Raw genomic sequence first — 17,327 nt, forward strand, 5'->3', positions numbered from 1 at the left:
TAGACAGATAGTTAGAGCTGTAGATAGAGATACAGGTGTAGATATGCACATCCTACTGGTCCTGTTGCTCTAGAGAATCCTGACCGATACGGATTTTGGTGCCAGGAGGTTAAAGGCTTTACCTCCAGGGGCGCCTGAGTGGCTCAGTGGGTTAGACGTCTGACTTCGGCTCAGGTCATGATCTCATGGTTCGTGGCTTCGAGCCCCGTGTCAGACCCTGTGATGACAGCCCACAGCCTGGAGCCTGCTTCCGATTCTGTGTCTCCCTCTCTCTCTCTCTGCCCTTCTCCTGCTCACTCTGTCTCTCTCTCTCTCTCTCTCTCTTTCAAAAATAAATAAACATTAAAAAAAAAAACTTTCTTAAAGGCCTTATCCCCAAATACAGTCCCATTCTGGGTTAGGGTTTCAACAGGCAACTTCTCAGTGGGGAGACATAGTCCAGCCCTGACAGACAGGCCTCCCCTGTGGGCCCACGTGGCCGAAGGGGCCCGGTCTGTACATCTGGGCTGCTCCTTCGACCCCCGCTGCTCGCTCTCCCTCTGTCCCCACGACATTCGTCGCCTGCTTTGCTGTGGAACACCCAACAGCTGAGTCAGTTCAGCCAGTGTCTGGAAATGGCTGTTCTCCCTTCGAACTGTGTTTCTGGGCCAGCAGGGTCAGAGGCTTGCTTCTGGCGGCCGCTCTTTGAGAACGGCACTTCCTGACTTTTCTTCCAGACATACACCCGTGTCTGCTCCTCGCAGAGGCCTCGGCAGGCAGCGCAGCCTGCTGTTGAGGGGCAAGCCCAGCACTGCTGTTCTGGGAACCCTCCCCTCAGGCACAGCGTGAAGAAACATCCAGTTCACGTCTCCTTGAGGAATTACTCTATCCCAGGCCCTGCGAGGCCAGTCTTGGCTTCCACACCAAAAGGGCCTGGACTCGTGTATCTAATCACACATTCGCCTCCCGCCCCAACCCGTGTGCCAAGAGCCGGGTGGTCAATACAGATGGAAGCAGATGTGCTCCCAGTTTACATCACAGCATCAAGAGCCTCCCTGCCTCCGGGGTTTGCACCTTGCTAATGGGCGGTTTGTTGGGTCTGAGAGTGACAGGGGGCAGGGAAGGCCCGTGTGAGGGGAGACAGGAGCGGAGACTGGAACACGAGAAGCAGTCAGCCATGCGAGAGGCAGGAAGAGTGTGCAGGACAGCAGGCAAAGGCTGGCTGGAGTCTGCCTTATTCTAAGTGTAACGGGAAGCCCTGAGGAGTAACAGACTACGATAATGTAAATTCCGTAAGGTGCTCAGACGCCTTGGGTATCTTGAGCCCACCTCCACCCTCCATGTTAGTGCGAATATCTGGGGCTCTCCTAGACCCAGAAAACACATGCTGCCTGAAGCTCAAAGCCTTTTTTTTTTTTTTAACGTTTATTTATTTTTGAGAGAGAGCAAGAGTGGGGAAGAGGCAGAGAGAGAGGGGGGGGGGTGGGGAGGACAGAGGATCCCAAGCAGGCTCTGCAAGTGCTGAGTCTATCGCGGGGTTCGAACTTACAAAACATGAGACCATGATCTGAGTTGAAATCAAGAGTTGGAGGCCTAAAAAAACCGACTGAGCCACCCAGGCGTCCCTACAGTCAACCTTCTTACCCCAGCATTGACAACCCTCCATAATTTGATGCTGGGTTGCCTGCCCTGTCTCATCACCCACAACCCTTCATGCCCACTAACCTGGACAACCAGTCTTCATGTCCTCCACGTGGTGGCTCCTTTCATCCCCCTGCTGAGAAACCCAACATGCCTGCCTTTCATTCTCCACAGAGCCTGCTACAAACTCTCCCCTTCCCAAGGTCCAACTCAGATGTTACCGCCTTCACAAAACTTCTTTCACTTATTTTTTAAATTAATTTTTAAAAACATTTTTAAAGTTTATTTATTTTGAGAGAGAGAGAGAGAGAGAGAGAGAGAGAGAGAATCCCAAGCAGGCTTTGCACTGTCAGCACAGAACCCGATGCGGGGCTCGAACTCACAAACTGTGAGATCATGACTTAATCTGAAACCAAGAGTTGGACGCTTAACCGACTGAGCCATCCAGGCGCCCCGTTCATGAAACTTATTTGAGAGCCCAGCCTTCCTCTGCACTTCTGCCATGTCCAGACCTCCCTCCTACCCCTTATTTACTACTGATGTGGATGTCCTATCACCTCTGCTGGAGAATGGAAGATCCTGAAATCAGGTGCTGCGCCTTTGAGATCTACAATAATCTCTATCAAGCTTTCACAAAACAAATTCCTGTGTAAAAGAAAGTCTTCTGAGAAACAAAATCTTACAGTACAACCAAGATTGAAAGGGCCCAAGTAAAAACAAAAAGTAAAAAAAAAAAAGAAAAAAAGAAAGGGCCCAAGTGGCCTCTGTTAGGATTCTTTGGTTACAATAACAGAAGCTGAAACTAGCTTAAGCAGCCAACTTAGGACCACAAACATCATCGCTTAAAACAACACAAATTTATTACCTTATGGTTCTCTAGTTAGAACTCCAACACAGGTCTCACTGGGCTAAAGTCAAGGTGTCAGCAGGGTGTGTTCCTTCCTGGACACCCTAGGAGAGAATATTTTCTTATCTTTTCTAGTTTCCATATGCCACCCACATTCCTTGGCTCATGGCTCTGTTCTCCATCTTCAAAGCCAGTAGTATAGCATCTTTCTGACCCTCACCCACTTCTTCTGCCTCCAGATGATAGCTAATTTTATGTGTCAACTTGACTGGACTAGGGGATGCCCAGATGGCTGGTAGAACATTATTCTGGGTGTGTCTTGAGAGTTTCTGGTAGAGATTAGCATTTGAACTGACAAACTGGGTAAAGAAGATCACCCTCCCCAATGCAGATGGGCATCATCTATCCTCATGAAAGCCCGAATGGAACAAAAAGGCAGAGGGGGCAAATTTGCTCTCTCTGCTTGAGCTAGGACATTCATATTGTGCCCTTGGAGATTGGCACTCCTGATTCTCTGGCTTTGGACTCAGATCAGGACATACACCATTGGCCCCCTGATTTTCAGGCCATTAGACTTCTCAGCCTCCATAACCATATGAACCAACCCCCATAATAAATCTCTATGTGTGTATATATACATATACATACATACACAAATATACATATACATACGTACACAATACCCACATACATCTACATATCTGCATATTATCTATCTATCTATCTATCTATCTATCTATCTATCTATCTACCTATCTCCTGTTAGTTCTGCTTCTCTGGAGAGCCCTAATATACTCCGTCTTCCATTTGGAAACATTCCAGTGATTACACTGGGTCCACCTGGATAATCCAGGATATTCTCCCTATTTTAAAGTCAGCTGATTAGCAACCTTAATTCCCCTTTGCCACGTAACCTAACGTATTCACAGTTTCCGGGATTTAAGGCGTGTATATCTTTGGGGAGCCATTATTCTGCCTACCACACTCCAGGTGTTTCATGGAGACCTCGGCCAAGAATGTGGCTAGGGCTAGAGAACAGGAAGGGTTTGCAATGAGGAAATAGTTGGGCATCTCCTTCATTTTCCTCCTTTTCTCTGTAGACTTGCTCTCTGCTCCTCAGTCCACTTGGAAGAACAAAACCAGCCCCAGGTTTTGCCCTTACTGGTTTCAGACACAGGAGAAGAATCTTTCATTTCTAAATCTCTTGAGAGTCTGATTGGTCCAGCTTCAATCAGGTAAACCCTCCTTCCTCTCTCCAATAAGTTGGGGTCATTGAGTATAAATATGGCTGCCACAGGTGTGGGTGAGAGGGCACTTCCCAGAGACAGGGGGCGGGGTGGTTGTTAGCTCAAGGGCTGAGCAGACACAACACTGAAGCTTTAGGTGATGAAGCCACTCTGCCAAGGAGGGAGAAAAGGACAAGTGTGAGCCCCAAATAGACAAATGCCTGCCCTCTGTTTTTCCTGACCTCTTTACCAATGCCTCCCGGTGGACACACTCAGATTAGATTGGAGCCAGGCCTCGTCTGCCCCTCATCAGGACTTGTTTCACAAGCTTTGGTGGTTTTGTACAATCCTCCTTGGTTTGTGCTTGTTTTCATATTGTTTTTGTGATTAAGACCTTGGAAATTAGTGTATAAACTACTTTTACAGACGAAATTGCAGAAGTATTAGAAAACTGCAATTTAAAACAATCTGTTTTTGAAAATAGCGGCCTTGCGTTTGTTTCATAGACATTTCTACCCAAGATTTTCTAACATGAGGCACATCTTTGTTGAAATGCAGTACTGTGCTGGCAGGCAGGGGGCCTGTGGTGCTGACAGTGGATCTCAGTGGGAATGGGCCACACGGGCTTCTGGCTTCCCAGGACTTTGGTGGCCTCTGCAAGGCCTGGGCCTCCAGCGAGGCAGCAATGGGCAGAAGTCACGGTGTCCGGTAAGCTGGGCTCTGCCATAAATGGGCAAACCAGAGACACAGTGCTAGAGCTTATGACCCAGCAAAGTTTCAGACAACAAAAATTCAATTATAATCCTATTAAACACTCTGCGGGGGAAAGCACAGGTACCATGACATTTAAAGGAACCTAAGCAAGTCTGGGATCGGGACCATCTGGCCAGAGAATGACCCGAGCTGAGATCTGTAGGAAGGGGAAGCTTATGGCAGGGTTACGAGATTGCAGGGAAGAATGTTCCAAGTGGAGATAACTGGATGGACATAGGGCTTGGGTGCGAAGATGCTTGAAGAGTCCAAGGACATGAGAAAAACCAGTGAGCCAGGGCGAAGTGGGCCAGGCCAGACCACACAGAGCCTCACACACGGGCTTTGTGAAGGAGTTGGGAAATCACCGGATGACTGAAAACAATCTTTATAAGATCCTTTGGCTCTGTATGAAGACTGCAGAGGTGTTAAGAGTGTAAAGGATGAAGGACTCTCACCAGCTCGAATACCAGGTATAAACCCCCCCTTGGGAGAAAATGTTGAAGACAGGCCTTTGGGGAATCACAGGAGACAAGAATCACCGTTGGGTCTCACCCCACCCACCTGGAGTGCAGTCACCTCTGTGGTTCACATTTGCTCACCTTCCGAGTGATTCATTCACTGACAAGAGGGTGGGGTGTCTAAATAGGCAGGCCTGAGATTTTTCTTTAGCACAATCGTTGCTCAGTTAACCCTACCCTTCACCATCTGTCCTGGAAATCATCAAGATGACTTGGGCGTGATGAAACTCTGAGGTGGCCGGTATTCCTGAGTGCCCTTTCCTGCCCTGTATTACAGCCAAGCATCATAGTGCGGGAAGCTGGCTTCTCACACACATCACCATGTTGCTGCCGGGAACGTGAGGTGAGGCAGGAGTGAGAATGTGGGCGGATTCACGAAGACCACTCAGGCAGTTCAGAACAGCACAGACAGTGGATCTGGGAGGACAGCCAGAGGGCTGAAAGCTAACAGCATGGACAGAGTTAGAAGGACACTAGGATGGAAACAGGAAGCCAAGCCAGGCAGGGAAGAGGGCAATAAAAAAAAGAAGTTTATTTGAGGGAGGGGGAGGGGCACAGAGGGAGAGAGAATCTCAAGTAGGTTTCATGTTGTCAGCACAGATCCCATGAACCATGAGATCAGGACCTGAGCCGAAATCAAGAGTCAGACGCTTAACTGACTGAACCACTCAGGCTCCCCGAAAAGGGCATCTCTAGGAGGCCCAGACTAACAGGAGGAAGGCGTTTAGCTCCATTGAGAGAAACAGGCAGGGTGCTCTGACGGCCTCAGCACTGTGCTGGATCTTTGGGGTGCAAACAAAGTAAGATGCTCGCCAGTTAATTCAGAAATTCAACCAATATTTAATGAAATGCCGGGTATTCTGCCCTGAGAATATCAATGTAAAAAAGACAGTCCTAAAGTCTATTCTGACAACAGAGCAGGAAGAATCAGTATGGGAGTGAAACAGTAAAGGAGCAGGGAAGAGGGAAACCTACAGCCACCTGGAGGTCAAGACTCCTGGGAAGCTGTAAGGAGGTGGAGACCTGAAAGGTGAACAGAATTAGTCCCATGATGGGGGGTGGGGAGGGGTACCAGACCAAACTGCCAGCGTGAAGGCCTAAAGGCGAAAGCTAAGGCACAGCTGGGGAGCAAGGAAGGAGGGAGCCTGGGAGCCAAAGACTATGACGAACGTTTGCCAAACCACGGTTCAGCTTGGGCTCTATCCGGAGGGCCGGTCACAGCTAGACCGCTAACTCCCTGAAAGCCAGGGTCTCCACGGCAACCGCACCATGATTGTCACATAACACATAACACAGTGATGGTTCATGACTCCATGAATAGATGGAGGCCAATGGGGAGCTGTTGAGAGGTTTCCATACTTTTTAATGGTTCCTAAAAATCGAAATGTCTACTAATCATACCAATCTTTGGTTTCACATTAGAGCAAAATGACAACTTGCAGTTGCTAGTCAGGCTATTGTACCTACTAAAAGAGCAGCCAAAATAGAAACACAATGAGATGTTTGTCTGTTTTGGAAAGGGGCCTGGAAAGGGGAGAAGCAGCAGGTGGAAAGGAAATCCTGATGACTCCACCTCTTGACCCAGGGCTGGGATTCTTTTCCCTCTGCTGAGAATAAAAAGTTGTGCGGGACAACATTTGATGATGGTTTTGTTTCCTATTAAATTCCACTCCTCATAAGGGAGCTCTTGTATCTCAGATGATTCGAGTAAGATGTATCGAAGATGTTAGAGACTGTGACTGTAATCTGTGTGGCTGGAAGGACAGGACCATCGCCCTGCGAGACGGTGCTCTGTGGGCCTCGTGATTCTGTGCCATGTCATGAGCAAGGCACCAAATGCCCTTCATTCCAGACCATCTTTTCAATGATGTCTGCATAGCAAACAGCCTTACAAAAGACAGCGTATCATCCTCTGGAGCGGGAGGCAAGCATGCTGACTACTGCCTGTTAGAGAAGACCTGTGTTTCCTCAGCTCAGGGCTCTTCCCCTGTAATACAGCCCACCCCACGTGTACTCTTTTGTTTAGGCCCACACGCAAAATCGCAGATCTTGACACAGCCTTCTTAGAAACGGTTTACTGCTACATCTCAACATTCTTGTTCTTTCCTGAATTTACCTAAACAATGTGGCCACTTTTACTGCTGATTATAACACAGTTCCTGTTTTTAAAAGACTGTAATACCTAAAAGGCTCTTTTATGCACTTCCAACAGATATCTTCTAAAGGGGTAGTAGGTCTAAGATAAGTGAATGGCAAAAATCTACAAAGAAAACAAACAAAAAATCAAGAAACTGAACACAGAGGAAATAATCTGAAGAGAAGCCATTTTTATAAAACAAATAATTATTTCAAATCCATTATATTCAATGAATGGCAGTGCATTCTATCTGAAATAAACAAGAACAATTAAAACAGTACAGGATTTTTTTTTTTAAAGGGACCACTAAACCAAGATTTGTATCTCTGTATGGAACTGATTTTCAAAGGGACAGAAGTGGTCTTTGATCTTTCTGAACCATTTGTCTTCAAATTCTTTCGAAGATGCAATCACCAAGGCAGTCAGGGCTGTAGGGCCAACACACTTCACCTCTGTGTGAACCTCATCTTTTATTTTTTCTGGGACGATATCTTCTCCCATAACCTGTAGCAGGAGGGAAAAAAAACCAAAAACCTGTCCCAATAAAAGGGGCAGCGTGCGCAGAATGGAAGACTATGCTATTCATCAAGAGTAAAGGATTTCATACCAAAAAAAGCAGAATACTTTAGCAGCCAGGGGACAATTCCAACAATTCCAACATATTGAAAAGCTGTTTGTTTAGAAGTAGCGATCCAAGGACCACATGTGTAAAATACCCTGTATTTCTCCTCTTGTCTTCCCGAGTGAACAAATCACTGAACTACTGATGTGGCAGCTATCAGCCTAGAGAGAGCGCCCGGTCAACCTTCTTAAGTCAAAGAGCATCTTCTGTTGGCAAGACCCCATCTGCAAGTCCTTCTCCCTCACTGTAAAATAACCAGAAAACAGAGCTGGGGCAGAATACAGCTGCTGGGGGTGGGGTGAGGGCACAGACTCTTCCTCTTCTTAGAAGTTGTCCAAAAAAGTCAAAGACTGTGAACAGTCGAGTAGCAAGCAGCTGGGCCTACCCTTTCCTGACCCAGAAAGACTCAACCCTCTGGAATTGTTGCACATGCCCTCTGAAGGCACAATACTGCTCCCTACTGGTCAGAGTCAGGCCCAGATCTGGTGTTCGCTTCTCTGGTAAGACAAGCAAAAGTTGTGGAAAGCCGGCACCTGAACCCACTAAGTGATCAGCCCATCTTCAGTAAGGACAGTGAACTAAAATTAAGTCCCAATACATTTCATACTACTGGCATGACAGGCTGGGGAGCCACCTGGCAGGGATGCTACAGAAGGAATTTAGGTCACTTGGGATTTGGACTAGATGATGACTAAGTTTCCTGTAAACCCTGAGATCCAGTGTGTTGATGAATACGCAAATTATAATGGATTAGAAGCGCATTCAAAGAATCGTTTCCTCTGGCTTTAAATCTTCAAGGGCTACTTATTATTTGAGGCAAGAGCTAATGAGATGAACAGCTTAACCAGGCAACTGTCCACATTTATTAAAGCATGATATTTTCATTCATTCTAAGACAATTTCTGTTTTTGTATTTTAATGTTTCTGACATCAAGAGGTATCTTATAACACAGGTGTGTCATAGTATAAGCGGCATCTTGCTTTTCTTTTGGTGACCTGTCAACGATGTGGCTTACAATTGGTGACTTCTTGGACTCAATGAAACGTAGAACTTTAAAATCTGGGATATAACACCAAACATCTTTTTTTTTTTAATTAAAAAAAAAGAGATTTGAATAATAGTAATACCCAAATGTGCAATATTCCAAAAAAAGGGATTAGCAGGTACATCATTCACAGGTTCAAAATATCTGCAAAAATATTTGACCAGGGGCGCCTGGGTGGCTCAGTCAGTTAAGCGTCCAACTTCAGCTCAGGTCACGATCTTGCGGTCCGTGAGTTCGAGCCCCTGGGCTGATGGCTCAGAGCCTGGAGCCTGCTTCCGATTCTGTGTCTCCCTCTCTGCCCCTCCCCCATTCATGCTCTGTCTCTCTCTGTCTCAAAAATAAATAAACGTTAAAAAAAAATTAAAAAATATTTGACCATATAAAAAAATTTAAACTTCTATATACCAGAAAAACATCATACACTTCAGAAAATACTGCAAAAGGGGCACCTGGGTGGCTCAGTCAGTTAAGCATCTGACTCTTGATTTCAGCTCAGGTTGTGATCTCATGATTCATGGGACCAAGCCCTGCTTTGGGGTTTGTGCAGAGCCTGCTTGGGATTCTCTCTCCCTCTCTGTCCCTCCCCTACTCATACGCTCTCTCTCAAAATAAATAAACACTAAAAAAGAAAAGAAAATACTGCAACATATAAAATGTTAGTAAGCCTAGGATAGAGAGCGAGCTCTTAAAAATTAGTGAAAAACAGAAACATAGAAGTAGAATAATGAAGAAAAAGCATGACTGGTATTTCACAAAATAGAAATGGCCAAACATATGAAACATATGAAAAACTGTTTATCTTAATAGTAATCAAACAAGAGGGGCACCTGGTGGCTCAGTCGGTTGAACATCGACTTCGGCTCAGGTCATGATCTCATGGATCATGGGTTCAAGCCCTGCATCGGGCTCTGTGCTAACAGCTCAGAGCCTGGAGCCTGCTTCAGATTCTGTGTCTCCCTCTCCCTCTGCCCTTCCCCGGCTCATGCTCGGTTTCACTCTCAAAAATAAATAAAACGTTAAAAACAAAAAAATAGTAATTAAACAAGTAATACTAAAACATGCCATTTTTACCAAATTGAAAATTTCAAAAAGTAATAAATACTACAGAATTGTCTTTAGAGGTATCAAGGATCAACTATTGACAATCTGACATGGTGCAACCTAGTATCTAGGACTGGAGAAGGGAAATCAGCATTCTCATACAGGATATATAAAGTGAACCAACCTTTCTGAATCACAATTTGGAAATGAGCTTCAAGTCTTTAAACTATACTTTAGCCTAGTGATTCTGTTTCCAGTAATCTATTCTAAAAGGGACAAATACATACAATGATTTATTCTGCAAAGACTTATTAAAATAGGTACTTGATATTTGTTAAAAACGCTCAATATAGAGGACTTAAATAAATAAATGATAGCTCATCAAAAGCTAGTTAGACTACTATCCGGCCATCAAAAAGTACATACTCAAACAGTATTTACAGACACGGGGTCATGATTATGTCACAATGTTAGGTAAAAATAACAGAATATAAAGTGAAAAGTACAGTTTGGCAGTTCCTCAAAAAGTTAAACACAGAATCACCACATGACTTAGCAAATTCCACTCCTAGGTATATATCCAAAAGATTTTAAGTCAGGAACTCAAACAGATACTTGTATGCCAATGTTCATGGCAGTATTATTCACAAGAGCCAAAAGGTGGAAATGATGCAAATGCCCATCAACCGCTGAACGGATAAACAAAACGTGGCACATATGTGCACACAATGGAGTATGATTCAGCCACAAAAAGGAATGAAGTTCTGACACCTGCTACGAATGGATGAACCTTGAAAACATTATGTTAAGTGAAATAAGCCAGATATAGAAGGGCAAATATTATATGATTCCACTATTTGAAACATCTAGAACAGGCAAATCATAGACACAGAAAGTAGATTAGAGGTCACCAGCTGTCGAAGGGAGGGGGAATGGGAATTATTGCTTAATGGTTACAGAATTTCTCTTTGGAATGACGAAAAAGTTTTGGAAATAGTGGTGATGGTTGCACAACACTGTGCATGTAAGTACTGAATTGTATACTAAACAACGATTAAGATGGTAAATTTTAGGTCACGTATATTTTTTTTATCTTAAAAAAGCAGAGAAGGGGAGCTACTACAGAACAAAAGAGACATAAGAGACAGAAGACCAAATACAGTCTGTGGACCTTATACGGATCCTAATTCAAATAAAACAACTCTAAGAAGGAGAAAAAAGTATGAAATGAAAGGACATTTAAGGACAGAGGATCCTACTCATGTCACAAAGTAAAATTAAAAGAGCACATAGTGAAATGTACATTATAATCCCAATGAGAGCCCAGACACTCGTCTTTTTTAAAAAGCTCCACAGATACTTCTCATGCGTTGTGCAGATGGAGAACGACCATTCCACTCAGTCCACAGATGCATCAAGCACCGCAAAGAATATGAAGATGTTTAAGACATCTTGTAAAGATGCCTTATATTTTTCCTTATGAGGAAATCTAAAACCTAGTTGAAAAGATAAGATATATTCTTGTTTGGTTTTTTTGGGGGGGAGGGGGGCAAAGAGCTATCTATTCAAGGATTCGCTCTACCTGAGCTCAGAGGGAGCCGTTGCCACAGACAGGGACATTCAGAGAAAGCTTCCTAGAGGATGCGGGACTTCGGTGGGGTCTTTGAGGATGGGAATATAGTAAATTGGTGGAGATGAGAAAACCCATGACAAGTTCGTCAGATGTGCAGATCAGTCTAAAGGATGTACGAGATCTGCGTAAGGAATTACTAGATCCTAAGTTTGGGGCTACTCTCTGGAAGGCGCCTAAATTAGACCTGACCTCTGAGGTGATGGTGGAGACAACTTTAGTTTTTGGGCATCTGGTAACACGTTCGAAGCAACGCTGTGAGATAAACCTGGTGGCAGCAACGTTTAAGACAGATCTGAGGGGAGGAAGCAAGGAAGCGAGGAGGGATGAACCAGGAGGTCACTGCGAGCCAAGCATGAGGTGACAAGGATGAGGGTGCTGGCGGTGCCAGAGAAATGAAAGGTGACCTGAAGGAAGGGTGGGCTGAGTGCCCCCTAGAGATGAGACTGGAGAAGACAAGGCGCACAGCTGGTGAGGTCCCAGGTCTGGGTAAAAGAAGAATGACAGACAGGACCGATGAAAAGAATCAAGTCTGGAACGCAGACATGGTTCTCTCCAACTCCTCTCTGCTTGGTACTGACAGAAGACTGACTGGAAAGTGTTTTGATGAGCAGCTCCACTTTAGACACTTTGTACTTGAAATGACAGGAGGATATCAGCAATTTCAGATGAATACTCAGTAGGTAACTAGTCTGAGTGTTTAAGATGGGACCAGGGACACAGAGTGGAGGGTAATCAACCAGGAGGTGACAGCTAAAACCGCGAGTGGGGTTAGGACTTCTGTGGGAGACAGGCAGAGAGGAGAGAGCACCTAAGTGGAACCTCAGAGACTGTTGTTACTTAAGACACAAAGGAAACCAGAAGTCCCAAGAGGCAGAGGAATATCAGGAATTCAGGAGAAAACCAGACTGGTGTGGCCTCTGGAAGTAAAGAGAAGAGGGGACAAAAAGTGAGTGGTCAGTAGGTATAAATACCCCAGAGAGATGAAGGAAAACAAAGAGCAAGGAAAGGCTACAGTAAACTTAGGAGGGACAGGCTATCCGCACACATCTGTGGGCTCAAGGAAAAGGGCCCATGGAAGGGGAAAGGTTGAAAAAGGCTCAGAGAGAACAGATAGAGGGGCGTGGTCCCACCAGAGGGAAAACAGGGTCCAAGTGGGGGCTTAGCTTGGAGAAGGAGGGAGCCTGGCAATCTAGATATGCAGTAAGTGTTTCTTGAAACAAAGACATTAGGATGGATATGGATAGAAGGTCTTTCGTGGGATAAGTACCTGAACTGTCAACTTCAATTTCATACTAAAGGGAACTAGTGTGAATAACTTGAATACAAACACAGATAATCTCCAAATTCTATCTTAAGAAATTTCAACATCATATTTTTAAAAAAGCTAATGAAAGTTAAAAAAAAAAAACAAAACCCTGACATTTGAATTTCTCAACCATCGAGGTAGTAGGAAGGTGGAGCAGAAAGAACATGGACCTGTAGCCGGATGGGTTTCAGTCTAGCTCTGCCGCTTAAAATCTGGCCTTAGGCAGGTCCCAACCTGTCCCAACAGGTGTCACTCCCAGCTCCACCTGTCCCATAGGCCGTTAAGAGTGTCAGGAGAACAAACGGAGGTAAAAATGCGCAGAAATGCTGCAAGAATGTCAATATTCATTCGTTTAAACAGCACTCAAAAAACAATTTGGGGGCATTTATGGTGTTCCGGCAGGCATGTACTAACAAGCACCAACAAGAAAATGAAACTGAGCCCTTGCTTCCAGCATGCGGCAGGAGAAAGATGACGAAGAGGCCACTTGCGGGGATTAAGTGATCAAACGGCATGTAAAGCAGGGAGAAAGGGTCCTCTTAGGAGATGAGATTTGGCTGTTTTTTTTAAAAACGGTACCAGAGCCAGGAAAAATACCTCTGATGCCTCGGTTCACATAAAGCCCTAGGGGTTTATGCGAACACTCACCTCAGCTATCAACAGCAAAGTGTCTTCTTTGAAGCCGAACTCTTTCATTTTATCTGCAATTTCCTGCTGAGTCCTTAAATTCCTCTCCAAAGCAAACGAGGTTTGCTGAGACTGGGTGAGCTGAAGCAAAAGCCTGAAAAACAGAAGTCCCAACGTGTGGGCACAGGTAAGGGAAAGCAGTGAGGGAATGTTCCCAGAGAGCACAGGCATGCTGCCGGATGGGAGTCCTACCAGGCTTGGAATGCACTCGCCTTCATTTGAATCCCTAAAGCTCCTTACTTGAGCAAACTGCCTTGGAGAGTCATCTTTTCTAAAATTCACAGACTAAAGCTTCTCAAAGAAATCTTTAGAAAGCGAAACCTCAAAGGGCTTCCTGTAGGAGTCAAGTGATTGAAAGCACAAACAATTTGGAGTGAAAAGGACAAGCTTCCCAATCAAAGGCTCCTCCCCACAAAGTGCTGGGATGTGTTCCTTTGAAGTCAGTGTTCTGTGACCCTTCAATCTCCCAGAACCCACAGCAACTTGACCTCAAGGACTAATTAGATTCTCCAGTGTACTTCAATTACCCAAAGCAGGGTCAAATCTCTGATGAGCCTCTGGTGACCACTTTGCAACTGTCTCACTGCTAACTTTCCCATCATGATCATAACCCGGTCTTCTCTTTCCTCCTCCCTCCTGTCCTCCCACGTGGCCCCTTCTCTTCATTGTTTTTTATTATTTATTTATTTAAATTTTTTAAGACAACATATCCTCTCTTCTTTAAAAAATTGCTTTTATGTTTATTTACTTATTTTGAGAGAAAGAGAGCACAAGCAGGGGAGGAGCAGAGAGAGACAGAGAGAGAGAAAGAGACAGAATCCCAAGCAGGTTCTACACTGTCAGCACAGAGCCTAAAGCAGAGCCTGATCTCACGAACTCAGAGATCATGACCTGAGCCAAAATCAAGAGCCAGGCTCCACCGAGCCACCCAGGCGCCCCACTTCATTGTTTTTTAAAATATCGAATGTATAGATTTTTCCAGTTCCCCTCAAGCCTGACTGGTCCCTACTGCTATTCCCAGAAGCATTCAGCTCTCCTGTTTGTTCATTTCATGTCTTAAAGAATGGACCGCTCACTACTCTAAGCATTAGGAGAAACTGGTGAGCACAACAGACGGACAGGTGCCCGTTCCATGGAATGGAAGACGAGAGATCACAAATAAATAAGACGATTTTAGGCAGTGAAGGAAGGCTTTTCTGAGTTACCACTCAAGCTAAGACCCAAATAATGAGCCAGCCACAAGAATATCTGGGGGAAGGAGCCCTGACACATGCATTAGCTTGACATGTTTGAAAACCTTGGAGATCACTGTGGCTAGACCAGAGAGAAGAAAACTAGTGAATGAGGAGAAGAAAGGCAAGGCCAATTCCATAACATTTCGCAGCCCGTGGAAAGCACCACAGCATTTACGTAGGTGCAGCAGGAGGTCACTGGAGAGTGTGGTGAAGAGCATGCCTTGACTGACATTCCCCTGACTCACTCAAACCTGCTTACGGTACCAACTGGCCTCTGGAAGCATGGACATTTGTGACTCCTTTGATCTCTTATGTCCTTGTTTTCTCCCTCTTGCGCCTGAAAGTACTCGAAAATACAACTTACGTTCGCTCCTTCGTGTCATGTTTGTTTAGCCCTCTGCCATCTGCCTTGTCACCCACCACTACTGAAGCTGCCTTCTCAAAGGCCACAAATGACCTCTTCAGTGTCAAATCTCCTCAGAGGCGTTCAGACCTGACTCCTCACCATCATCCGGTTGCTAATCTCCTTCATCTCTAGCTCCCTTCTTCTGAGCTCAACTCCTCCTGGTGAAAAGCTCCAGTTGGGTGTCCTACGGGCACCTGAATCTCAGCACATTAAACCAAAATCTTAATTCCACCCTCAGTCTGCTCTGCTCTTCCTCCTGTGTGTTGTGTCTCAGCACAAGGTGCCACCACCTACCCATCTACCCAAGGTAGAGTCTTGACTCGTCTTGGACTCCTCCGCTCCCCTCTTCCCTCCCTGTCTTTCCCACAGCCTCAGCTGGTCCCCAAGTCCTGTCTATTCCTTCCTGCAGTGATGCTCATTTCCTCTTCTTACCACTGCACTGTCCCAGGTCAGGTCCTCACTGCCACCCACTGATGACGCCACAGCTCCTTCATGGCATCCCAGGATCCCAACTCCTTCTTCTAATACATCCTCCAGCCACCAGATTCGCTCTTGAAATCACAGCTCTTGTCACACCACTTGGGACATTTAAAACTTTCAAATACTACTCAGGCCTTCGGCTTAAGAACCAAATTCTTTAAGATGACATTTAACATCTTATGCCAGCAGAAGTACAACCTTTACCAAATGCTCACCACACAGTGTGCACTATACCAAGTCCTTCAGACACTCACTCTCACAACCCCACAAAGAAGGCATTTCCCCATTTCTCCACGAAGGTGAAGATGAAGAAACCAGAGGTCCGAGAGTTTAATTTGTGCAAGGTCAGACAGCTAACAAGTAGAGGAGTCCAGATTCGTTCACTCAGTAACAATTTATTAGGTCCTTACAATGAGCTCTGCCCCCAAAACCACTCCTCCTCCTCCTCCTCCTCCTCCTCCTCCTCCTCCTCCTCCTCCCTCTCCTCCCCCTCCTCACTATGCCATCCCGGGCTCGCGGTCTCCAGCCTGCCTCTCTGGCTCTACCATCAATGCTCTGTCACCGCAGCAGACCGCATGACCACACTGTGCCACACAGTGCTTCCACCCCCATGGACCCCCCTTTCTTTCTCTTTACCCAGCGTGCCTCTTCTCAGCTGGGGAATATTGCACGGAGTCGGCAAGATACCCTGGAAAGAACACAAGCTCTGGGGTCAGAGGCCTGGGTCAAGGTCACGGCAGCACTTCATAGCTGTGCCACTCTGGGCAGAATTCTACGTTAGTCTCCTAGTCTCCAGGGTGGGAATCCAACACCCGCCCTGGGCAGTGGTGCGCACGGACGTGAAACGGCGTATGCGAACCACGTGGTACCCATTTCTCTGTACAGCTGACCGAGGTGCCCAGAAACATTCAGCAGAGGCGTCACTGTCCCTGCAAAGGCTTCCTTCTTCCTGCTACACCGAACCGCTCCCGTCGCCGGCCCGCGAGGTTCTGCTCACACTACTGACACCCCGTCAGCGCCTGTGCCACCTGTCACTGACGATACAGTGTTTCCCTCAGCACAGCACACAGCGAGTGGTGGAAAGAAAGGGCCTCTTTCTTTAACAATCTTTATGAGCCCAGCCTCAGGCAGGTGCCTGGCACACCACTGCCATTCAATGCACTTCTGAATTAAAAGTAACATAGTCAAGACTATAAATCTGCTGAACAAAGTTTAAAATCTGCCAAACAGATACACTTCTCAGTAACCCTCACTGTTAATCAGTCTTTCTTGAATTCTCCAGAGTTAAAAATAACAACAACCACCACACCACTCTGTTTTTTTGGCACCGTTTGAGACTTCAGCAAATCTGTTTCTCTCATAAATTACAGAATTGGTAAAGTGTATGCTCTCCTTTCCCTTAAACTCTTATTACTATGGATTTAAAGTGTTCAGAGTACCTAAACCATGGGAATTCTCTGTAGAATGAGTTAAATATTGTTTATTCATATTATTAATAGTGATTCAAACACTAGAGCAGATTTTTTTGTCTGCAGATCTCTGTGGAGCCTACCGGTGAAAAATTCCTGGTTTAAAAGACCTCTTCCCCTTTGTCAATGCTTTATACATTTAATTTTCTTTTCTTAATTTTACTGTTTTATAGCTTTAACATTTTATCTTGAGTAATGATACAAATCATATTCTCGAGCAAATATAGGTTCGTATCTAAATCTTACATACTAAAAGGACAAGTTCAAAAGATTCACCTAGACCATAGGAAAAAAATCTCAA

The 17,327-nt window shown here is 45.4% G+C and overlaps 1 protein-coding gene across 6 annotated transcripts in view; it reads right to left on the reverse strand.

Moving 5' to 3' along the window:
* The window catches only part of CF2H8orf76 (chromosome F2 C8orf76 homolog), a 37,553-nt gene that overhangs the window by 9,556 nt on the left and 10,670 nt on the right, over positions 1-17,327 (reverse strand). For 2 of the 6 annotated variants that reach the window (XM_045049747.1, XM_045049749.1), the window contains exons 5-6: positions 13,398-13,530; positions 7,272-7,635 (exon numbers count right to left, since the gene is read on the reverse strand). In XM_045049747.1, coding sequence (XP_044905682.1) covers positions 7,408-7,635; positions 13,398-13,530 — 361 coding nt within the window. In that variant the 3' untranslated portion in view covers positions 7,272-7,407. Of the gene's footprint in view, positions 1-7,271; positions 7,968-8,563; positions 9,097-13,397; positions 13,531-17,327 lie in introns of those variants that run through there. The other 4 variants (XM_004000094.6, XM_019823098.3, XM_045049750.1 and 1 more) reach the window with 4 other exon arrangements.

Source organism: Felis catus, chromosome F2, assembly GCF_018350175.1.
Source record: "Felis catus isolate Fca126 chromosome F2, F.catus_Fca126_mat1.0, whole genome shotgun sequence".
NCBI lineage: Eukaryota > Metazoa > Chordata > Mammalia > Carnivora > Felidae > Felis > Felis catus.